The 25,478-nt window shown below is 46.2% G+C and overlaps 1 protein-coding gene across 1 annotated transcript; it reads left to right on the top strand.

Annotated features, from left to right (window-relative positions):
* The first annotated feature begins 9,135 nt into the window (after nt 1-9,135).
* Cbln4 (cerebellin 4 precursor) lies at nt 9,136-16,464 on the top strand. Its single transcript, XM_021193820.1, has 3 exons — nt 9,136-10,588; nt 13,538-13,654; nt 15,123-16,464. The coding sequence occupies exons 1-3, from the start codon at nt 10,307-10,309 to the stop codon at nt 15,318-15,320; spliced, it is 597 nt and encodes a 198-aa protein (XP_021049479.1). The 5' UTR covers nt 9,136-10,306; the 3' UTR covers nt 15,321-16,464.
* The last annotated feature ends 9,014 nt before the right edge of the window (nt 16,465-25,478 follow it).

Genomic DNA, 25,478 nt, shown 5'->3' with positions numbered 1-25,478 from the left:
ACATACTGGGTGGAAGTTCTTTCTGTTTCCTTCCCCAAACCCACGCTGCTAAAGTCAGGGTGTTCACAGTTACCTAGAGTCTTCCGGGGGTGGAGAAAACAAGTTGAGTGTTAGTTTTGGTCATAGTCAGGGTTTCTATTCCTGCACAAACATCATGACCACGAAGCAGATGGGGAGGAAAGGGTTTATTCGGCTTACACTTCCACATTGCTGTTCATCACTGAAAGAAGTCAGGACTGGAACTCAAGCAGGTCAGGGAGCAGGAGCTGATGCAGANGCCATGGAGGGATGNTCTTTACTGGCTTGCTTNCNCTGGCTTNCTCAGCCTGCTCTCTTATAGAACCCAAGACTACCAGCCCAGAGATGGTCCCACCCACAAGGGGCCATCCCACCTTGCTCACTAATTGAGAAAATGCCCTGCAGCTGGATCTCATGGAGGCATTTCCTCAACTAAAGCTCCTTTCTCTGTGATAACTCCAGCTGTGTCAAGTTGACACAAAATTAGCCAGTACAGTTTCTAATGTGTCTTCTCTGGCATTTAACCATTGGCACCTTCTCTCTTCTCCTGCCCTCATCTCTGGGTCCCTCTGCTGGTACAATGAGGGTCACTGACCACCAGATGCTCACGACTGGTGTGTCACTTCCTTTTTGGAGAGTCTGTCTACCCCTGTTCAGAGCTTCTGGTGGTTTGAACAAGCACAGCCCCCAGGGGCTCACATATTTGAATGCGCAGTCATCAGAGAGTGGCATTGCTTGAGAAGGATTAGAAGGTGTGGCCCTGTTGGAGGGAGTGTGTTGCTGGGGGGTGGGGGTGGGCTTGGAGATTTCAAAAGCCCAAGCCTGGCCCAGTGGCTCTCTCTTTCTGCTGCTTATAGATCTGGATGCAGAACTTCCAGCTACTTCTTCAGTACCGTGACTGCTTGTGTGCCTCTATGCTGCCCATCATGATGAGAATGGACCAAACCTCTGAAACTATAGGCCAGACTCAATTAAATGCTTTCTCTTATAAGAGTTGCCATGGTCATGGTGCCTCTTCACAGCAACAGAACACTGACTAATATGGTGATTCCTTTGGATGAGATCAGGAGGAGGGAGGAGGGAGGAGGGAGGAGGGAAGAAGAGGAGGGAGGAAGGAGAAGATCTGGTAGATGGCCCAGCTGATAGAGGGCCTGGTGCACAAGCATAAGAATCCCTAAAACCTACATAAAAATCGAGGTCTGGGGCCTCCCATCTTTAAGCCTTGTGCTTGGGGTAAGGGGAATGGAGGCAGGAAGGTTCCAGGAGTTTTCTGGTTGGCCAGTCTAGCCAGTGGATGGGCTCTGGGTTCAGTGGAAGATCTGTCTCAAAAAAAGTCAGGTGGAGAATGATAAGGACAGACACTCAGCATTGCCCTCTGGCTTTGAGATACACTTGTACACACACGCACACGCACACACACACACACACACACACACACACACGCATACATGCACATACACACATACACACACATACATACACACATACATATAAATGCACTCACATGAACACACATACACACATGCACAATCATACATACACATACACACACGTACACATACACACACATGCGCATATAAACACACAAACACACACATACACACACACATACACATACACACCTGCATGTCACATGCATGTAACAAATGTACCATACACAAAATATAAAAAGGATGGAAGAAAGAAATAGAAAATTGGGCTCACTCACTATTCCCTGTAAAACACTCAAAAATCTTCCCAAGAGCTTAGCTTCATTATAGAACTTCCCAAGTGCCCAGTGGCAGGCCTTTATCCACCCAGCTTTGGTTAACATGTGGTGGCTAAACTTTGATTGTCTCTCCTTCTTGGGCGTGGCTCACTCTTCCCTCCTGCAGAGTCCACAAGATGAGTTGTGGCTGCTGCTTGCCAGCAGTTAACGGCCTCTGATGTTGGGTGCTGTGCGTTGAGGCTCACTTTTAGCCATGAGTAGATGCCATAAATTAATTACAATAATCGCAGCATCTAATTAGCACCTTCTGTGCGCCAGGTACTGTGTTTAGTGCTCTATTACATGTCTCCACCCCATCCCCCTCAAGCCATGCACCGAGTATAATTTTTATGATAGCAATCTTGGCTCAAAGAGGGTTTGTAACTTGCTCCATGGTCATGGTCATAAAGCTAACAGGAGGTAGAGCTGACCCTGAATACACTTAGAGCTGACAACCTGACTGCAGATGGACTCCTGCCGGCTGCATCTCACCATTGACATCTACAAAGGCAGAGCTGCAGATTCCTGTGGGTGCCAGTTCATAAAACAGACCCCCTGTTCATGGACAAAGCCATCAACTCAGGCTGGGTTCAGCGAGTCTGCCTTGGAGATAAGCCTCCCAGGTAATTTGCACAAGTAGTCGCCATCCATCGCCACCTCACATTCATTTTCTCTCTAATTCAGCACAGACAAGAAAAGAGTCTGGGCATATATCAGGGTTTCCTGAGCACTAAACACATTACATAAAGAGCCGGGTTGGATCTGAAATACAACCAGGACTTTGATGTGACTCATAAGCTTTACCATTTCCAATTTTTCCTCAGATGTCTCCTGTGAGTCTTTTTATGTCTGAGACTTTTCCAGAATAGAGTGGGTAATCCTGTATTGATGAGTTGGATCAATAACCAAAGAAGGAAAATTGCTGCTTCACTAAGACCGTGTATGGGAAGGAACCTTGGGGTCTCCTCTCCAAACCTTATGAAGTTTAAGTTATGGGTTGAAAATGTTACTGTAACAGGCTGCTATTGGGAGATCGGACCAGCAACATTTTCCTTTTAAAAAATGAGCGTATTTAAAATGCATTTCATAATATAATATATGATTCCTGGGACCATTCAGATAACAAACAACTGAAGCAAATTTAATGGCTTCTTTCCCCTAAGTGCTCCTCTGAAATGGATGAGTTGCTGTCAAGTTCTTACATATTTTCCGTCTGTTACTAGTATGTAAACGTTTGTGTACATTTACAGGGCACTAACATGGAATCACACAGTATAGATTAATCCATAGCTTGCGCATTCCTGCACCATTACATGGCATTTTTAATACCATTCTAGGCCTTCTCTTTTCCCCAGCTTTGCCCAGTCTTCATCGTCTGGGTAAACACAGAATCGGTTGTGTTTGTGTTTCTGTGATGATCCATCTTCAACAGAGAGCATGGATACAGTTTGGGCACAAGAGTTCATGAATCTTTAGAATTCTGGTGCAACTTTGGAGTGGATAGATCTTTTGTGAGTGTAATTCAGGGGTGTTCGCTGCTATGTCCCAGCATGTGGGTGTTAAGGAAATAGATTTCAGCGATCAAAAGAATAACGCAGGTGTGCTGAGGAGAAGGGGGTAGGGAAAGAAGAAGGAAGGGGAAGGTCAGAGGTGAGAGGTATTCAGCTGTTTAGCTCTGCCCTTGGGTCTATACGATGTGGCCTTTCTTCTCTTTATCACAGCCCCTCCCCAAGGCTAAGGGACCATGGCGAAAGAAGAGGTGGAGCAAACCTAAGAACCAGATGTCAGGGAGAACTGACCTCAGTGTCTTCTGGACACAGTAGAACCGCAGCTCTAATGAATCCAGGGGAGCTGTGGATGCTTGCATAAGATCTACACGAGATCAAGACAGTCAACATTCTAGTATCAAGGGGGAGGGGTAAGTGAGCCCCAATCCATAACTGAAGAACTGTAGAGAGTTGGTGGCCCCTACTGGAGAGAGACTCAGTTTTCCTTAAGCGTGTGGCTCTTGGTAGGTTGATCTGGCTGCCCTTGTGGGTCCCATGCTTAGAAGCATGTGGAGAGCACAAATTGTTCTCAGTTGGTCTATCCAATAGAAAAAGCAGTGTTTTAAAAACTGTAAAAAACAACATATCACATTGTCTTAGTTGGGATTTCTATTGCTGTGAGGAAACACCATGACCAAAAAGCGAGTTGAAGGGGAAAGGGTTTATTTGGTTTATACTTACACATAGCTGGCCATCACTGAAGAAAGTCAGGACGGAACTCAAACAGGACAGGAGCCTGGAGGTAGGAGATGTTACACAGGCCGTGGAAAGGTTCGGCTTACTGGATTGCCCCTCATGCTTGCTTAGCCTGCACTCACATAGAACTCAGGGCCGCCAGCCTGGTGATAACACCACCTACAATGGGTCTTCCCGAATTGCTTACTCATTGAAAAAAAAAAAAGCCTTACAACTGGGTCTCACGGGGACATTTCCTCAACTGAGGCTCCTTCCTCTCTCTGATTCTAGCTGTGTCAGGCTGACACAAAACCAGCCAGCACACACATTAATTCTCTATAAGTAAAAAGGATGCAAGCGCGGTTGAACAAACAGGCAGGAGTGGTCCTTCGGCTACTCCCCCTTTTACTCCTTTGGGGTTTCCATTCTTAGGGAGTATCTCACTGTGAATAGTGTTTGAAAGTGTATAGCTGTGTCTCTCTTCAGGTCATTCTGCCTGCTTTACCTGTGTGGCCTTGACAATGAGACCTCTTAGCTTCCTGATCCAGCTTCCTGTTCTCAGGCCTTCCCTGCCGTTACAGACTCTCCCTCTCTCTGTAAGGTTTTCCTCTCTCCTCTTACATTGGCAGTGGTTTCAATTGATACTGTTTGTACAACGAGAAATCTCAGAGCAGTGGTAAGGTTTTTTTTCTTTTTCCTCAGTAAACATTTATTTAGCCATCTCCATTCGCCACTAAATCCTGTGCTCCTGAGGGAGTTCATAGCCCATGGAAAACACAGCAAAAAACTCAATAACTTGACATTGTAATAAATAGATTGACCAGGGCACACATAGAGAGCACTATGGGAAAGCCAAAACAGAGAGTCAAAATGTGAGCACCACGGCGGCCACGACACCTCACCACACACTGACAACTTCAACTCTGATCTTGGCTGACACTGAGGTGGGAAGAGGAAAATCTCAGACAGGTTTTAAATTGTAAATTAACTGAAAGACCATGAAGTCATCATCTAGTTTTCTTGATAGTACCATCTTTACTAAATCGCCTACCGCTTCGTTGTCTCCAGAAAGAACCACCAGAATAAGGCTGGCATAGCTCTGGAACTTTGTGGTCCTCACATTCTTCTTTCTTCTCAGGGCTTTGCTCTCCATAAACCATTTACTTTCACTCAATGGGGGGGGGGGGAACAAACCAAAAAACCAAAACATTTTCTTGGTAAGATGCTATCACTGTAAAGGAGGGGTAATTAATCAACTCAGGGAGCTTCGACCGGCTGGGACGTGAACCTTGGGCTCACGTGCTTGCCAGCGTGACTGACCGGAGGCTGTCTGGACAGGATGCCTGGAGTCTTCAGTCACTCAGAGCCAGGCGAGTTCTTCAGAACCTAATGCCTCGAGTGCCTGTACACCTTCTCACAGACACCATCTTCTGAAGCAGCTCACCCCTGGGTCCTGCCTGTCTTGGCTCTCTCAACACTAAGTTCCAGTAGGAGACGGAATTGTTTTCAAGTGGAGAGGTTAAGCCCAGCTACAAAGATGTGAAACAGTGAGATGCATTCAAAGGGGGCGGGGCGGGCATCCAAGGGGGGCGGGGCAGGCATCCAAGGGCATCTGGGAACCTCAGCAGAGAGAAGCATTTGAGTCACAGATGGTAAGTTTTCTAGTACCACACTTTAAAATATTTTAATTATTTTTGAGTATGCCGTACAATGTATTTTTGATACTATCCACCTACAGCGTGCCTCCCGGATCCAATCCCACTTCTCTATGCACCCAACTTTGTGTTCTGTTTTTAACTGTTTTTTTTTTTTTTTTTAAGAAACACACAGGGAACCCATCAAGTCTTGTATGTGTTGCCCAAATACTCTTGGGTGTGGGGCCTGCTCTAGAGCGTGGTCGACCTACTAACATCCTCACATCCTCAAAGGAAACTGACTCTCCCTCTCTCAGCAGGCATTAAAAGCCAAAAGAACCCCACACTTCACGCTGGGACTCTGTCTGCCTTGAGCTCCTGCTGGGCTTGCGCACACTGTCATGGCCACTGAGAGTTCATTTGTGGAACTGCCCCCATTATATCTGGAGATATACCATTGCCCTTTAGTCCCCCACCGCCTCTGGCTCTAACAATCTTCTCAGCCACCTCTGATACCGTATCTTTAACTGAAAAAAAGTAGAAAGAAAAAGAGGCACACTTGGACAGCGTCTGGAAAGCAACTTGGGCTTGATTTTAATTCCTTTCTCCTGAAGCAGCTGGAGGCGAGGTAGGCGCTAGCTCTAGGGCTGAGGAGACTTAGTCAGGAAACCTGCCCCAGGCAGAGGACTTTTCTAGTGTCTCTGGGCAGGAGCCAAGTATTGCATATTTGACATTTCCCAGCTGGCAGTTCCTTCTCCCCAGCCTTTTGTGGTCTGAGGAAACAACAGTGGTTTCAGCAAGGATGCTCTGTGACAAGAAGCAGGATAATAGGATGGCCTCAGGAAGTCCAAGGTCAGAGGGCTGCTGACCTTGCCTGACAGAAGTCAGGGACTGGAAAACTCCCCAGCCTCCAGGCTTGGCTTCAGTCACCAGCATGGAAGCCTCCTGCCATCCCAAGGAACTCTGCTGCAGCTTCGGCACACCTCCCTCGTGGCGGTGACAGCTGAGGAGTGTACCGACCTTGCAGCTGTAGCATACAGTGCTTCCCCACAGCTGCCTCAGCCTTGAGGTCCAAGCCAGACAGAGACGGTCTGGGAGCCTCCTCTCAGCGGTCTGTCTAGGGTCCAATACCCAATGGACTTCTGGTATTTAAGGGATTGCCAGTCCCAGAGCCTTGAAGCTCTCTCAGTGCAGTCTCCCATAGGGGGGAAAGGTATAACTGATGGGCTCACAGTGTCATCTGACTTTTCCTAGCAGGTGACTGCAGGACATGCCCTACTCCATACCTACAGATCACCTTGAATGGCTAGACTTCTTTTAACAAGGAACCAAGATGATTGAAGTCTTATACTTATATTTATATTTCACGGAAGAAGTTTCACTCCAATTGACTTGTACTATAGGACAAATGACTGATACGATACATTCTATTTAGCAGTGTTCAGTCGCTGTTTATTAATGCAGTCCCCTTGCTGGATTTGGGGCCTACAAAAATCCTCTGTCAGTGACATAAGAAAGAAATGTATTTAGCTAAGAACTTCTTTGGAAAATAAATCCTAAGAGAAGAAAAGAATACAGAGAGAAAATATCTGGGTTTGTGAGGAAGGTAAAGGTTCTCCATTTAACAACTCTGTCAATAGAGTTCCTTCTCAAACTTCTCCCAGTTGAAAAACAAACAAATAACCAACCCAAGGCTTAGCTAGGATTCTCACCAGAGAAGGCAACTCTTGCCCTTACAAGAGAAAAAGTGGAACCAAAGTTCTTCCAGTGTCTGGTCTCAAACCCAGCCCTGGGGCCGGGAAGATGGCTTGGCCAATCAAAGCTCTTGCTCTGCAAGCATGAGGGCCTATTAAATTTTCAGAACTCACATGAAAAGCCAAGTGTAGATGCATGAGCTTATGACACCAGCGCCAGGGAAAGGGGAGACAGGAGGCTTGCTGAAGCTTGCTGACTGACAGCCAGCTCCAAGTTCAGTAAGAGACCCTGTCCCAAGGAGTAAGGTGTAAAGCAATAGAGCAGGCCACTAGCTAAGCTGTTCTCACATGTGCACATACACCAGTGAATACACACACAACATGCCCCCACACATGCCCACACATACACATATGCACACTCATGCATGCACACACACAATAGAACATGCATCAACATACACATGTACATACATGTACACACATGCACACATATGTACACATATATGTGCACACATGCATGCACACACAATAGAACATGCGCAGACATGCACATGCACACACATGCACACGTGCACACATACATGCACACACATATGTGCACACACATTTACATACACGTACACATACATTTGTACACACATGCACACATCTGTATACACACACACACACACACACACACACACACCACAGAAGTGCCACAGGCACTGCAATGTCTAGTGATCAGTGCTTGAATAAGGACATCACAAAAGGTCAGATGAGAAACTATGTGAAGTTTATGTGGTGTCAAGGTGGCACTCTACTAAAGACCTGGCAAGCTTTTCTGTTTCTTTACAGCTTCGGTGAAAGATATGCAACATTGTTACGAATAGCATAGCCCCAGAGCCCCAGCTACTCACAACACACAGTGCCTACCTCCCTCAACTGTGCTTCCAGACAGTACATCTTTATAGCATTATAGGAAGTTGGATCAACCCTAGGGGCACCTTGTATCTTAATACTTGGAATTTCACATTCTCTTGGAGAACCTTAGGAGATCAGACTAAAGATGTAGGTCTGGATTCTGCTGGGCAGGAGCTTGAACGCCATTCCAAGAATGCACATGCCCATCTGGGGAGCTTGATCTGACCCAAGGACATGACTCAACCTCTGAACAATTTGCAACCAATACGTACAAATCAGGAGGTCCGAGTGGCTGATGGCGTCCACGGGGATGTTTTGATTAGAGGACAGCTGCACTGCTCTCCTGCAGCTAAAGTCAAGAGAAGTCAATAAGAAATTTGGGAGTGTCCTGACCCCAAAGAATACTGAACCGGAAAGCCAGCGCCCTTAGTTTGGGTAATATTGACCACTCATTAAGGTCTTGGTCAGGTTCATGCAGCCAACTCCAAAGCCAAGCCCTGCTTCCCCGCTTCCCTTCCGCTTCCCTTCCGTGGCTTCGGAAAAGGAAAATAAGTTGCTAGTCAGAGGCCAAGATGGCAGTGGAGTGCACAGGGGAGGAACATCAAAGAGGGGAGGGTGCAGTGCTCTCAGGGTGTGCGTTTTATTTGTTACATTTAAGGGATACTGTTCACTATGATTTTTCCTGCCCCTGCTTGGGGTGGCTGCACAGCGTGAGTGGGAAGGCGCGCCCCGGTGGGTTCCGAGGCTCATCCTCTTGAGCAGAAGAAAGAAATCAGGCGCCTCCTCCGCACCCGCCCCGCCCAGGGCACAGAACTGCCCCCAGGCCTTTCTGGGCTCTCCAGGCTCGAGGGCTACGTGGGACAAGCTCCTGATCAGGAGCAGTTGGGGGACACTGGCTGGTCTTCTTAGAGTCAGACAGCAAACCGCGCAGCTTCGCAGAGGTCCTTCCATCTCCACATCTGAGCTGGCAGCGCCACGTTCGGTTCAGAGAGTCTTGCGCAGGGCAGGGTGAGGGAACCCACAACTCCCTCTGCGGATCCAGGTGGAGCTGGCGGGGAGCAGCCGCGCAGCCCCAGCAGGCGCGGTCCGGTGGGCATCATCCTCTGCGTACACACAGTGCGATTTTGGGGGACCAAGTGGCCTCAGTCCTTGGCAGCCGGCAGCGCTGTGCGACCCGTTCGGTCCGGGTGCGTTCAACGTCACACAGGCGCTGCTCCGCTGGGGTCACCGGACGCCTTTTCTGCTTTCCGGGGATCCACGGGATGAGTGAGCGAGCCAAAGCCATCTGCCGGCAGCACTCCTATAAATAGCGCGCGGGTGCCCTCTTGGCGCTGTCCCTCCAGGCTGCACAGCGCGCTGAGACACAAAGTTGTGCGCAGGGACGCGGGAACCCAGGGCAGTCGGCGCCCTGCACCTTAGAACTGCTTTTGGCGACGGGCACTCAGCTGCCGCCTACCTGCGTCGGAGTGACACCGGGCTTTGGGGGAATTTTTGACCAAGCGCAAGTGGGAGTCGCTAGCATTCTGGCCATGGACCCAACCTGGCGTTCTTCTCGTCCCCGGAAACACCTCCTGCCTCTGTAATTTGTTCCTGCGCCAACCAGAGTCCCTCGGACAGGACAGACACCCGCACCGCTCGGCACTAGACACCCTTGCTAGCGTTTACTCGCGGAGTCCCCTCTGTGTCTTCAGCTCTGTGCTTCACTAGGAGTGCTTGGGTTCGGGGTGAGAATTTATTTTGTTCTTTTGAGGTGTGACTGAGAGGGTCTGGAGACTTTTTACATGTCAAGGGACAAGTGTGGGTGCAGTGGCCCCAGGCAAAACTGATTTGGGGGTGGAGGAGTTAGGGTAGGAGTTCTGCATGAGCTCCTTAAAGGACAAAGGTAACAGAGCCAACCAGCCAGCTCGAAAGGAGACTTCAGCCCTGAGAATTGGTGGAAGTGCGCGCGCCGCTGCTGCCGCCGCCGCCGCCGCTGTTCCTGCAGCGCAGTCGATCTAGCCACTGGCGTCTTCCCGAGCTCCCGGATCCCGGGGTAGCAGGCGCCGCCCGGGAGCAGAAGCGCCAGGCTGCCGCTTGCGCACGCGGCTCACCATGGGCTCCGCGCGCCGGGCGCTGTCCGTGGTACCAGCTGTTCTGCTGATTCTAGTGCTGCCTGTCTGGGCACAGAATGACACGGAACCGATCGTTCTGGAAGGCAAGTGTCTGGTGGTGTGCGACTCGAACCCAGCTACAGACTCCAAGGGATCATCATCTTCCCCTCTGGGGATATCGGTCCGGGCAGCAAACTCCAAGGTGGCCTTTTCGGCGGTTCGGAGCACCAACCACGAGCCATCTGAGATGAGCAACAAGACTCGCATCATTTACTTTGATCAGGTTAGACTCCCGAGGGATGCAGAACGCACATGGGGATGGGTGGTCTCTGGGTATCGGGGGCTGCCTGCCCAGATTTAGCTAGTATGAATAGGATGTGGTGAGATCATTTTATCAACTCCCTCCCTGAAGGTATCAGTTTGAAACTCAGAGCTGCCTCCCTTCCCCAGCAACCACAGCCTCCATTCAGTCCCTTAGTCTTCAGCAAAGGCCTGCGCGGTGGGTGGCTTGGGAGCGCAGAGGAAGGCACCTGGAGATCAAGACAAGTTTAACAGCAACAGGTCATCAGGGGCTGAAGGGAATATTGTCCCTGGATGCTGGCTGAGATCTATTGGTAGAGAAGTTGGGCCTCTGGCTCAGACTTATCAGCAGGTGCCCTGGAGGCGTTCCTGAGGGGGCCCTAGTAGACAATCTGAAATGTTTGACTTGTGTTTCCAGGAGGAGGCTCATGTCTCCATAAGGCTCTGGGGCTCCACAAGGTGCCAGGACCCTTCCAGGTGGACACAGACGATTAGGGGTGTGGTTCCGGGGGGGGGGTCAGAAACCATCTCCAGAACTCTAGCTAGGGTGACTCTGCAGGGTCCAGGGTAGATGAATTAACACCACCCTGCCTGGTAGAGACAAAAGCCTTTCTCACTATTGCTCCACTCAGAAAAGTTGTCCAGGCAGGAGGAAAAGGGACTGAGTAATTGCATAAAGCTTGGGCAGGTAAGCACTGGGATCAGGGGTTTCCCTTTCTGGTTCCCCCAGGGCATTGTAACTTGCTGAGAAAGCACAGATTTTGAGGTTGCAGCCAGGGGATGGGGTTGAAAGGGATGAAAGCTGCAGCTCCTACCCAGCTGCTCAGGGATCTGTAGACCGGAGTGAGGAGCAATCCCAGGGATTCAGCTTAGCAAAGCCCTGACTCCTGCATTTTGGTTCCAACCCCAATAGTACCCGAGAGTCTGTCTTATTCCAAAGTCACAGTTCACAGTCGTATGCCGAGTCCCGCAGGCGGGTTAAGTGGGGCTTCGGGATGTGCCAGAAAAAGACTCAGGTGATGTTCATGTTCTTGACTTAATTCTAAGTAATACACTCACCAGCTGGCTAGAGCCAGAGATGTCTCCCTAGAGGCTTAGAATGGGATAGCTATAATTTTATAAAAAAATGAATTAAGTAATCCCTTTGGAGATTTTGGTGCAGTATTTAACAAAGTGATGAAAAGGGACCCTAGCACCAGCCTGGTCTGTGTTTTAGCACATTATCTAAAAGCTAAAGCCTTGTGGACATAGTGCTATCTTTGTTTGGGGCATTCTTTTCAATGACCTTCCCACCAATTAGAACAGGAAAGGGGTTTTTCTTTTGTTCTGGGAGTCGTGCATCTTTGAGACAACAAGACGCATTTAGTTATAAATCTCGATGTGCCTGGATGCTTCTATTACCCTGCAGATTCCACGGCCAGCTTCATATTTACTGATCAACAATAACTGGCACCTCTACTTTGTTAATAAAGGATGCCTCTTGTGTCCGAGTCTCCCAGTCTTGGCTAAAGCACTTTACATTATTCTAATGAGCTTGGCAAAAAATGTTTTTGAAAATGTTTTGTCAGGGAATTGTACACAGCTGGCGACAGGGCTTTAGAAAGTCCATCTGGTCACAAGTCAGAGGGCAGAGAGCCGATACTTATGGTGAGAAGCTGGGGTCTCACACCGCACACAGATCTGTATTTCAAGGCAGGGCAGAGGCTGGTGCATTTTTCTAAGCATTCAGACATTCTGGTGTGCTGTAAAGAGGCATAGTGCACTTTGAGGAAACGAAGCAGGAAGTACGAAATATGTTAATCTTGACAAGATGATGATGTTTAAGACAGATAACAGCAGACTGACTCTAATAAGCAGAAAATATATCTTTAGAGACACATCTGATTGTTAGGGATTTATTTCTTGGTGAGACATGAAAGAAAGCTTCCTTGTTTTGTTTGGGCTCTTATGCTCTCCCAGGAAGGGACGTGCCTCCGAGAGACTGAAATTTGACTGAGAATGCACAGAAATTCAGAGTTAATGTCACAACCAGACCACACATTGGAATACAAGGCACAGTGTGGCTTTCATAGAAAGAGCGGCTAACTTAACTTTCCACTTTTGACCCTTGAACTTCAAATAGATTTCAGGTGACTGGTAAGAAGATAAAACAAGACATGGAAGAGCACAGAAATACCACCTGGTCTACTGTCTACCACATTTATGCCCTTTTCTTGGCACCCAGCCAGGGCTGATTCATCGCCAATGTATGCTATTAAGGCTTAGATGGCACATAAACAAAAATAATAGCCATGGGTCTGAGGAGAGCTCTGGCAGAGCCTAGGGGAAGAACCTGGCTTTGCCATCTCTGTGGTACCAACTGGTGGTGCCATGGGCTAATGCCTCATGGTGGAGGGGATACCATGCCTCTGTGGTGTGTCCAGGGATTACTGCAGAGAGCCCAAGGACTACTGCAGGATGCCGATTGGCTGGCTGGGTAACATCCCTTCTGGACATTGGGAAGGAGTATAGACTGTGGAGATGAAACCAAACAGCAGATGTCTTCCATCTGATTCTGAGTGAAAAGCTAATACAGACCTTCACATGGTACTCTGGTGATCCCAGAGACATCGGCCTGTGACACATGAATGCAACACAGTCATTTTATTTATTTATTTATTTTCCTGTACTATTTAAAAGGTAGAAGATGCTTCCATTATGCACTTTTATTTCCAAGTCACGTAACAGGAAAGAAATAGGATTAGCTGTTTTATTCTCTATTGTTTCTGAAGTTAGTTATTATTTTTTTTAATGAAGAAACAGGAGAGAGAAAAGAGAGAAGGACCATATAAAGAAATGGGGAGGGGAGGAAGAAGAAGGGGAGGAAGGGGAATTTATTTTACTCATGGGAGGAAACTATAACTTACCATTATTTGCTGCTTTTTATCTGTAGATCCTGGTTAACGTGGGTAATTTTTTCACATTGGAATCTGTCTTTGTGGCACCGAGGAAAGGAATCTATAGTTTCAGTTTTCATGTAATTAAAGTCTACCAGAGCCAAACGATCCAGGTACGTGCTCCCACTGAGTGCTCCTTGCCTCTGCAGGATGTGCGTGCATCATAGAGATAGCTGTCTACCTTTTGTGTCTGTTTTCATATGCATGTGATTTGCATCCTTTTTTTCTTTTTCTTTACAACATCCACTTGGGTATGTGATGAGTGATGAGGGTGCGTGGAAAAATAAGCAGCACAAGACACAACAGCAGCCACGGTAAAACACAGCTTGGGGAAGTCTCACGACTCCGCAAATCCGCAAATCCGCGCAGGGCTGGTCTTTATCTCGTGCCTGAACAAAAGTTACTGAAACTTATAAGGGAAAAACATCTTACAAAGCTTTACAAATCAACATTAACTAAATAAAACAAGTTAACTACCATGTAAAAATGGTGAGATGCAATTAATTATTGAAACAACAACAACAACAACAACAACAACAACAACAACAACAACACAGCTTGGCAAAGATTCCATGACAGGGATCTCTACAGAATATCTTACTTTTATCTCATGCCAAAATAAAAGTTATTCAAACTTATACAGAAAAAAAGTCTCGTAAAACTTTACAAATGGATGTTAAATAAACAAAACATGTTTGCCATCATTTAAAATTTGTGGGTGGCAATGAACTGTTGAAACCACCAAGCTACCAGGGAGCCGGCTACTTACGATGCTTTTGAGAAAGGCTGCCCGGAGCTTGGCATGCTAGAGCTTATTTTGGGGTTCTATTTTTCTAGCAACTTCTCCCCAGTTGCATAGTTAGTGTAGTGCATGTTTACAGAGTTCTAGAATATGTTACATTGAATGCTTAGCATTTATATTATATTTTATGTCCCTAGGATTAATAGATGGCACAGTCATCTGCCACTTTTATATCCCAGTGACTGGATCAACTGACTGGCCTTAGGTCTCATCTATTCCATATTAATCTTAACCTAGAGAAAGGGAGTGTTTAGTGAACATATCTACTTCCCTGAAAACTGACATTTCAAATGACTTTTGTTGCTGTGCAAATTCCAGAAACTGAGTAGCCTTCTCAGTTGCAGGGAGCAGCTGGTGGTATCCAACCAGTCGGTGTTAGGTCAACATTGGGAAGCTAATACATAACTTTGTTACCAAATAGTTTATGCTGAGCATACGAGGCTGGTCCCATAGTTAGCTTTGTTTCCACACTGAGGGAAAGTGAGTTTTCCACATGATTAGATAGCTCTCTGGAGGGCATTATTTTTGTAAGGATATAAGGAAATTTTCATAGGAAAACATACATACACAGAGAAACACACACACACATGCACACACACACTCACATACACACAAAGATACATTAAATCTGACCCTGGCACATATCCGGTTTGAAGGAAAAGGAGAATATTTCTCATATAGCAAATATTTGACCAGGTCATGCTTTGAACTGTTTCCTAGTATAGATTTCGATTTTAAAGGGAGCTTTATTGGGGGGGGGGTGATTTTTTTTTTTCCAGGTTAACTTGATGTTAAATGGAAAACCAGTCATCTCTGCATTTGCTGGCGATAAAGACGTGACCCGCGAAGCCGCCACTAATGGGGTGCTCCTGTACCTGGACAAAGAAGATAAGGTCTACCTAAAACTGGAGAAAGGTAACTTGCTCGGCGGCTGGCAGTATTCCACGTTTTCTGGCTTTCTGGTGTTTCCTCTATAGAATCTGACTTCTCCGTGATTCCCAAGAGTGAGGGCGCCCACCCCCGGGTTATCAGAAGAGCACTCCTGGATTGATGTCTCTTACTGTTCTGTTCATGGGTGGCTACGGATTCTCTTGGAGAATTCTAGATCTGTCTGGACAGACACAAAGTTTCACAGATCATTTTCGTGTGTGTGTGCCAGTTTCCTTCCATGTGGATCGGGACTCTAAAGCTGAAAATCCCTGACCTGCTTACATGTTAACTGTCAGAAGCCGTCTCAAGGTTTGTTCTGTTTAGTTTCCCCGCTGTTACAGCATTGGCTGCAGATGTGGGGTTTTTATTTCTTTGTTTTTGAAAGATAGGCTAATGGGTCTGAAAGTTAGAAAACTTGGAAGTTCTGACTTCAGTGGTTATAGTGGAACTGCCAAAGACGTGTGTACACGTGTGGATACATTGATTATTAATTATACTTTTTAAACAAATTATAATTACTTTGGAATTTGTTTGTTTTGTTCTCTTAAGGTAACTGGGATTGTATTTTAGTGACTGGCATTGTGTTCTCTCTACCCATAAGGTAAAAAATGTCTTGCCTCAAAATGTTCCTTAACTCTGAACTCACCCTCATGACCTCCCTCCTGCCTCTAAAATGAATGCTCCATAGTTGTATTTTAATTATATATGTGAAAGAGTCATATTTTCCAAATTATATTTTCTAATAGGAAAAACAGATCATAATCTGACAAAGAAGAAGTTATTTACCCCAACTCTAATGCTCAGTCCCAAACCTTGGCAAAGTACCTCTCCTTGGTGGTGAATCGAATACTCTACTGCTCAACTTTAATTAATGTGATTGATAGTAACTACTTTATTAAACCCATAAGGAATTATTTTCTCCTTCGCCATGACCACTTTATTAACTGGAGATAGTATGCCCTTCTTTTTAATTGTATCTATTTTTCAAATCTCCTGTTGTGTTTGAAATATCATCTGGTTTTGCCTTAATTCCTTAACTTGTATATATTTATCTGTTCAGCTAATATTAAATCCAGATAATCCATAACTAAATTTAGTGCAATATCTTATTTTGTCTTTTGTATAGGTCATATGAATTCATAAAATTATTTATGTCTCTGTTACAGAATAAAGATTATTATATGTTAGTGATATGGTTGGCTTGGTCCTTTTGGTTCTAAGGATGTGTCTTTTTATGTAGTTTATCCACCCTCCATCATCCTTTCCCTTCCTGTATTCTTCCTTCTCTCTCTCCTTCCCTTCTTTCTCCCCTCCCTCCCTTCTCCTTGTTTCCTTTTTCCTGGAAGAAAAAAAGAAATCCTTCCTGAGTTTTTAGGTAATGTCCTTTGAGTAAGTATAGGAAATCTTTACTCTATTTAATCTGTCCAAATCCAGGAGTTGCAAGCTTGCCAAAAGGGAATCAATGAATTTAGCAAACTCTCCCTTCACAAGGACTTGCTAGGAAAATGAAGTTAAAACGATCTCTTGAAATATCACAAGGCTGTTCCATGTATGAGTGACTGGTGGCCAATATCCAGGCTGGTATCTCCAACCAGAGGATTGTAGCAAAGGCTCTGCCTGCTTCCAACACTTCTCTTTGAAGGGGGAGACAGTATTTCTATGACTGGGTGGTGGTGGTGGTGGTGGTAGTGGTGGTGGTGGTGGTTCTGTTTCCACATCCGTGGCCCTGCTGGGGCAAGGGTCCTCTTGTAGCTGGAGCCACAGGGAACATCTTATAAAAGAGCCACTTGGGCACAACTTCCAGATAGTCTGTGATTGGTCTCCATGATATGCAGGTCTAAGAAGTCTTCTCTCTTTCCTAGAAATAACTCCCTGAAGATCCTGGCAACAGTTCTTGATGCAGGTTGTCCTCTGCTGGCTTTCACTTAATAACCTTAATTTTATAATATGGAATACTGTTTTTGTTTTCCAGTATTGCATACAGAGATAGCAAGGGTGGCTTTCCTTCATAGGGTACTAAGATGCTCTAACCATGAACCTATTCTGCCTTGTGGCTACTTCCACCCCATATATGCAAACCAAGTCTGCATCTGGACATCACAGCAGGACAGTCATAAGGAAATAGATCTGTTTGTCATTGTTTTGGCACCATGAATTAAGAGTATGGAAATGACCCATGGACACCCATGGCAGGATGGTAAAAGTTAGGCTATTATCAAATTAGGCCAGTGTACCAGTGTATTAAACAAGTGGACTTGCAGCCATCTTTGTGGGTGCCCTCTTTACCTTTCTTGCTGAGCTTTAAGTCCTAACTTACACATCTAACTAAGTCTGACAGATGCATTTGGGATGCACAATCCATCATGTGTTGGGGAAGACCTGAGACTGCGGCCATCAGGTCTGTGATGCTGTAGTCCACGTGAAGAGATCAGGCCAGGATAAGAACCATGGAGGTTCAACTTAACCGGGTTCTAGGAGGTTTAGAGCTATCACAAACACATTGTTCAGAAAATAATAAAAAAAATGGCTTGAGGGAGAACAAGCAGGAGGAGAGATGATTTAGTCACAACAGCACTGACAAGGTTGGGTAGATACACGATGTAGCCCTGCGAACTTCCTTCACTATCCCTGTGACTCTGGCAGATTCTTTTGTCTCTCTGAGCTTTAGTTACTTTAGTTGCAAAGAAGCAGTTGGCTGCAGTTGGCTACAAAGTTTCAGTCAGACATAGGAAGTGCTTGGGATACAGCGGGAGTTGGGATCTTGAAGCTAATCACTGAATTTTGCCATACCCAACATTTAAGGCCCCTAAATGGGCAGAACAACAGGTGAATCTGTAGAGGGTATAAGATTGGCATTAGAATGGAGTGTGGAGGCTGTGAGGACTGGCACAAGGAAGAGGGACCAAGGACCTGGGATGGACCAGGGTGAAGTACGGAAGTGGTCTCACAAATGGCGTTAGGTACTCACTGTATATTCTGTAACTTGACAAATTGTTTTTGGAAATTGATGTGTGCAAAAAAATGCATGCTCATTGAGCCCCGTGTTTGCCTTCGCCCCTCAGCACACTGCAATGTTTGTAGCTATCTATTGTCTGCAGCCAGCAGTTTCCTCTTGAAAGAAACTCATACAAACCAAGCTGAAGGAAAGAGCTGTGCAGGGAATCTGCCTGATTCCACGAACTTGGAGGAAGCTGTCCATGGTCCTGGACGGGCTTCGCCGATCTAATTAAATTAAACATTTTTAAGTATTATTACTGAGTTATGTTTATTCACTTCTTTCTTTTGATTTTTAGTTATTCTCTCTTGTATTCTTTTAGTCTCTAGCCTCTACTTTTTCTTTTTAAGCAAATTATTGCTTTAAATTGTGTGTACACGTCAGTCGTGTGTAAACCTGCGTGTACATGTTTGTCATGTGTGTATACCTGTGTGTGTGTGTGTGTGTGTGTGTGTGTGTGTGTGTGTGTGTGTGTGTNTGGGACTATTCTGTGTGTGTGTGTGTGTGTGTGTGTGTGTGTGTGTGTGTGTGTGGGCGGGCGGGGGAGTAACTGCTCTAGTTTTAAATTTTCTTATGTTTGTTGTGTGTGTGTGTGTGTGTGTGTGTGTGTGTGTGTGTGTGTGTGTGTGTGTAGGCCAGAGGTCCACAATGAGTCTCTTCTTTGGTTGCTCTGACCTTATTTGAGACAGGGTTTTCAGAGCTCACCGATTGGCTATCCTAGCTGTCCATTAAGCCTTAGTGAATTTCCTGGCTCCACCTCCCAGACCCTGGGGTTACAGACACATGCCACTGTACCTGGGTCCTGGGGATCTGGACTCAGATTCTCTTGTTTGTGTGGTATCTATTCCCTGCTGAGCCATCTCCCCAGACTCCACTTTAATTTTTGAAACAAACATTGTCAGCTGACATGAATTCACCCTTGTAACAGGCTGTGGGCTACAAGACCCTGAGGCTGGAGCATGGCTGACATCTCCCTTTCCCTGTTTTGCTCTTTGACCTAAACACCAACAAAGCTGGATTTTTCGCTCGAAGCAGCAGCAGCAGCTGCTGCTGCTGCCTGTAGGTGTGGTCCCACCTTGCATTCCCACTGAGGGCCATAGGCTTTATTCACCCCCCTGGACTCTATAAACTACCTGTCTCTTGAGCAGTGTGTCTACTGAGCTTAGCAAGCTCCTATATTGGTTGACCTGGTGGCTATAAGTGTTGAAAACAGAGAGATGTGGCCATTGCTCACTATTCTCACATAAGTCCTTGGCATAATTTGGTTCCTAGAGACTCTTTGGGAGAGGAGAGGATTGAAGACGTTGGCATTTATTCCCTTACTAATACAGGTCAGCTTTCTGTATGGCTTTCAAGATTAAAATCACACATGCATACACACACACACACACACACACACACACACACACACACACTACCTTGCTACCCTCAACCTTTGTGAGAGGCAATACTAGTCCTATGACCTTGACCCTAAACTCTTCTGTTAGCTTTTCAAACCAACACACTAACACAGGTTAACATGCCAACACACGTAAGAATCACCTGGGGACCTGGACCAGATGCAGTCTTTGAGGGAGCAGATCTGGGAGGGGCTTGTGCTTCCACAAAGGTAACAGCTGCCTGCTGCACCCTCAGCTGCTGCTGTTGCTGACTTAGATCTCCGTCATCTTCAGCCTTGTTACTCATAGTAACGCCTATGAACTGTACCACCTACAGGCTCAGGAGCGTGTTAGAAACCCTGGTGGGGCCTAGACTCACACCAGACCTACCTAGTTGCAATCTGCATTTTAGCAAGTTTTTTTTTTTAAGGTTTGTTTCTTTTATTTTATGTGCATGAGTATGTGCACGGATGTCTGTGTTCCATGTGCATGCAGTGCACATGGAGGTCAGGAGAGGGCGTCAGATCTCCTGGAACTATAGTGACAGTTGGTGCTGGGACCTGAACCTGGATCCTCTAGAAGAGCAGCCAGTGCTCTTAACAGCTGATCTACCCCTGTAGCCCCATGTGAGGAGTTCTAGAAGCTCCATCTCTAAGGGAGACTGCCTGCCTTGGGGCCACGCAGGACATCAGGCAGCCTCAGCCCATGTAGTCCTTGCAGATGCCTGGATGCAGGCATGCGAGTCTACATGTGACTAACTGCTTTGGATGCTTCAATCTTTGCTAGCAGTGCTGATCCTTCAGGCCCAGGCTTCGAAGAAGACCAGTCTGGCACCATGTTCTGTGAGTGCGGAGAGCCAGGGAACCAACTGCTACAGACCAAGCAAGGGTTGCAGGATGGTTCTGAGTAAAGGAAAGATGCTGGACCGGAGACACAGGTGAGTGAGTCAGTCACCACGGCACGTGGCACCTCGCACAGGGCATCTCTTGGCATCTCCAGAGGAAAGAAACTTCCTCTGCAGCAGCACTTGTTCTGAGGCACAGAGGGAATTAGAGCTTGCCCCCCCTGTAAACAAGGTGCTCCCCTCTGGGGGTGGCACTGCCTCTGCAGGACAACAGCAATTTCTTTCCAGCCTGTCTCTGGTGTTTCTCTGTTTTTGTCATGTTGAAGCTTTGCTGTCAAAGCATAATCAATAACAGACAGAAAATGCAGAGAAATTAGTGTGGTGTGGATAACTATGTCCACATTTTTGTGTTTTCTTTCTTATCTTCATGACAAGTGTTAAAAATAAATGGCTTGACTGACCTGTCCGCCCAGGGAGTCATTTCATGGTTTTCTTTCATAGCATTCTAGAGAAAAGAAGAATGAAATCAGAGAAGCAGCGGCTGGGCTCGCCTTGAGGTGGGAGTGCAGGGAGGGCCATTACCCAGCAGCTAACAGACAAGGTGTGCTGTATGTGGGAATTACTGCCCAGGCACAGAACAGCACTTGGCATTACTGTGTCTGTATAGCTCCCTGGCCAAGAAGTTGAAGGATTAACAGCACAGTGGATTTACAGGTCGGAAAATATCTCCAGACTCCAAGTTACACAAAACCCCCCATTCTCCCCCCCCCGCCTCTCTGGCAGGGGGAGGGGGAAGGAGGAGCAAGGTGGGAGTGAACATGTTGTGTGGATACATGTGTCACTGTGAGGGGATCATTGGTAACGCATGTGTGCGCAGATGTATGTGTGTGGATATGATGGGTGCACATGCATGCATGTGTATTTGTATGTGGTGGCCAGAGGTGGATTTCAGATGTCAGTCCGCAGGAGCAGTCCACCTTGTTTTTGGAGACAGGGCTTCTCTACACAGCTCTTTCTGTCCCAGAACTCACTATGAAGAAGAAACAGGGCTCAAAATACAACTTCCTCTGCCTCCTGAGTACTGGTATTAAAGACAGGTGCCACCATACCCTGGGAAATGTGTAGCCCAGGGCAGCCTCAAACGTGTGATATCCTGCTTCCACCTCCTTAAGCAAATCCCATTGCCATACGTCATCACAAACAGCTGCTTTTCTTTTGAGATGGAGTCCGTGGGATCTAGGATCACTCATTCAGATAGGCTGGCGGGTCAGTGAGCTTCGCGGGTACTGTTGCTATTTCTCTATAGGGTTGTGTCATAAGTGTGGCTACCATGCCCAGGCTTTAAAGGTCAGTTCTGCAGATCAAACTCAGGTGGTTTCATGGCAAGCCTAGTGCTTAGTTTACAGAGCCATTTCTTCAGCCTCTAATAGAACATGGTGTGTGCTTTATGCTCCGCAACCCCGTCTCATGGACCACAGTCCCAGTTCACTACTGTAACTCTCAGCCTGGGTGATGGGACTCTCAGAGTGGGGCTGGGCACTGTGTCCCTCTTTGTCTCTGAGGAGTAGGAGGCTATTTTCTGCTAAGATCCTTTCCTTTGCTGTCTTAAAAAATGCATAAACAGTCACACGTGTTCCTTTTAGACTATCTTTGCTTTTACTGTTAGCAGTTTTTAACACCACAGTCAAGCACTGTCATGATTTTGCCCCATGCAAGAAAACAAATAGAGGAAATGCCAACAAAGGAAGCATTTGATCAAAATAGCAGCATTCAGAGAGAAAAATTAATCCAGCAAAAAAAAATAAATAAAAAATAAAAATAAAAGCAGAAAAACAGCCATTAAATCTTTGCTGGTATCCGACTTGACAATTCAGTGGGAAAGAGTTAGACTGATGTTTTGACTTTGATACATTGTTATCATACTATTGTGAGAGTTAAGGGACCCTACTCTTTAGATTCAGTGTTATTTCTCCCCTGAGGTGAGGTCAGTTCTCTGCAGGTGGAGGGATAATGCCACAGCTGAGAGGATTCAGCTCCTGTTGGTTAGGGGTGCTTCTGAACCAAGGCTGTATCAGAAGGAACTCGAAATCTACCCGCCTGTTCTTAGGCTGGGATAATTGGAAAGAACAGTGCTGCTGGGAGATTGTCTAGAAACTGCGCTCTGGGCAGAGGATCGCCCTGCATTTCAGCAATCCAAGGGAGCCTTTGTCTGGGCTCCCACAGGAAGCCACATTCTGCTCTCTCCCTGTCCTGAGGGCCAGGCTCCAGTTAAGGCTTCCAGAGGCTGTAGGACTTCAGATTAACATCAGAAGCACCACCCCACCTCAGGCTTGTGTCAGGGGCCAGAGGACCTTTTTTGTTTTTCCTTCTTGGAAGATGGTAAGACAGTATTTTATAAGCACTCATAAAGGGACCATAGAGTCCACAAGAACCATTAAAATGTCCTGTTGTGCAAGATTCCTCATTTTCTGAATTGTTAAAAATAAGAGAAAAAGTCCCAAATCCTCCTTTACAATGCTTGTTGGCACAGAACCATGGAGCTGAGACAGAACTAAAGCACAAGGTCATCTGAGAGGTTTCGAGAGTTCAAGGCCATTATCTGTTAGGAAGGAAGGAAGGAAGGCAAGAGCCTTCTCTTGGGGCTTGGGGTGCCCATTTTTCTTTCTTTTAATTTCCCCCCCTCTAAGCAGATTTTAAAAGAACTTCTATGCTAATTCTCTGGGCTAACCAGTCACTGGTATGACTGGCCAATGAATGAATGAATGAATGAATGAATGAAATGAAATGATTCCTAATGATATTCTGCTAACTTATAGATCAGTGCCTTGCCCAATCTGGGCTATCCAGTCACTGGTGTGGCTGGCCGATAGATAGATAGATAGATAGATAGATAGATAGATAGATAGATAGATGGAATGATTTCTAATGATATTCTGCTAGCTTATAGATCAGTGCCTTGTCCAGTCATCACTAGAGAGCAACAGCAGGCATACAGAAGCGGGTACTGAGACCCACCGTGGGGGAAGTCTAAATCCATCAGGTCCTTTCCTGCAGAGCTCAGGGAATCCTGAGGTGCTGGGTGGAAAGATTATAGGTTCAGAGGGATAGAAGACATCAGGAACATGTGGCCCACTGAAGCAACTAAGCAAGGTTCCCATGAGCTCACAGAGATTACAGCTGCAAGCATGGAACCTGCACGGATCTACTCCAGGCTTCTCTCTGTATATGCTATGGCTATTAGCGCAGTGGTTTTGTGGGACTCCTGTTAGGGTGGGAGTGGGTGTGTCTCTGATTCTTCTGCCTGCTCTTGAGAACTTTTTCCTTCTTTCGGGTTGCCTCTTCCAACCTCAATAAGAGGTTTGTGCCTTGCCTTATTGCACTGTGTGTGGTGGTTTTAATAGATATGTCCCCTCATATAAACACATATAGACTCATGTGTTTGATGCTTGGCCCATAGGGCGTGGCACTATTAGGAGGTGCGGTCTTGTTGGAGTGGGTGTGGCCTTCTTGGAGGAAGTGTGTCACTGTGGAGGTGGGCTGTGAGATCTCCTATGCTCAAGGTATGCCCGGTGTGGCAAACAGTCTTCTGATGTCTGTGGATCAAGATGTAGAACTCTCAGCAACTTCTCTAGCACCATGTCTGCCTGCCTGCTGCTATGCTTTTTGCCATGATGATAATGAACTAAAACCTCTGAAACTGTAAGCTAGCCCCAAGTAAATGTTTTCCTTTATGAGAGTTGCCATGTTCATGCTATCTTTTCATAGTATTAGGGCTCTAAGACAGAAGTTGGTAGCAGGACCTGGGGTATTGCTCTGATGCGCCTGACCATGGGTTTGTTTGGAGGAGTGTGGATTTGGGGACTTTGGTTTAGGAGAGTGGAGTGCTTTAAGCTCTGCCTAGTGGTCCATATTAATAGAAGCAGAGAAGACGGGGTTGCTGAGGATGATTTGAACTGTGGAGGCCTGGCTCAAGAGGTCTCAGAGGAGAAAAATTTTAGTATGCTGCCTAGAGATCATGCTTGTGGCTTTCTAGTGAAGAATGTGGCTGCTTTTTGCTTTTGTCCAAAGAGTCTGCCTGAGGTTAAAGTGAAGAGATTTAGGTCAGTAGCGTTTGTAAAGAAAATCACAACAGCCTGTTATAAACTCTGTCATGTGGCTACTAGTGTCCACCCTTATGAAGAACAGTTTGATGAAAAGGACCACGCTGAGCAAGGAAGAATACAAAATGTATGATTCAAGGAGAAAAGGTGCACCAGAAGGTGGAATGGAGCTAAATCCTGTGTTAAAGGAGATAAAGAGATTAATTAAACGGAGGATCCCACCCAGGTAAGCTTCCATCTTGTGAAAAGGAAAAGGAACTAAAGAAAGATTTAGGTCCAGGCTTGGTGGTGCACACCTTTAATACCAGCACTCAAGAGACACAGGCATGCAGATCTATCTCTGAGTTCAAGGTCAGACTCGTCCACAGATCAAGTTTCAGGTCAGCCAAGTTTAGGTAGTGAAGGAAATCATGGATAATAGAAAGATGGTGAAGACGTAATTGAAAAAGGAGACCATGTTCCAACCACAGCAAGCAGGGGACATGGCAGTTTCGGCCACATGGTTCTGGCTTTAGAATCAAGGACAGAAGAAAGGGTGTTGCAGTCAATACAGCTGAACGGAGTTGGAGATTTGAAGAGCGCGTGGACATCACACAGAGAGATGCTGAGTTTGGAGTCTGCAGTTTGCTGGTTTTTTCAGTGTCACTTTGGTCCAGTATTTCCTCCCTGTGCTCCCTTCCCTATATGTTGGAATGGTAATGTATATCCTGTGCTGTTGTATATTGGCAGTGTGTGATATGCTTTTGATTTTGATTTTTATGGGAGATTACAGTTAAGAGATTTTTATGACTCTCAGAAGAGACTTTGAACTTCGGACTTTTTAACATTGAGACTGTGATAGACTATAGGGATATTTATGATGTACTAAATATATTTTACATTATCTT

Source organism: Mus pahari, chromosome 3, assembly GCF_900095145.1.
Source record: "Mus pahari chromosome 3, PAHARI_EIJ_v1.1, whole genome shotgun sequence".
Lineage (NCBI taxonomy): Eukaryota > Metazoa > Chordata > Mammalia > Rodentia > Muridae > Mus > Mus pahari.
This window is presented reverse-complemented; position numbering and strand designations above follow the sequence as displayed.

Coding starts and splice junctions, on each gene's coding strand:
- Cbln4 (XM_021193820.1), top strand. CDS start 10,307: ATGGGCTCCGCGCGCCGGGCGCTGTCCGTGGTACCAGCTGTTCTGCTG. Junction 10,589..13,537: donor GCATCATTTACTTTGATCAG/GTTAGACTCCCG, acceptor TTTTATCTGTAG/ATCCTGGTTAACGTGGGTAA. Junction 13,655..15,122: donor ACCAGAGCCAAACGATCCAG/GTACGTGCTCCC, acceptor TTTTTTTTCCAG/GTTAACTTGATGTTAAATGG.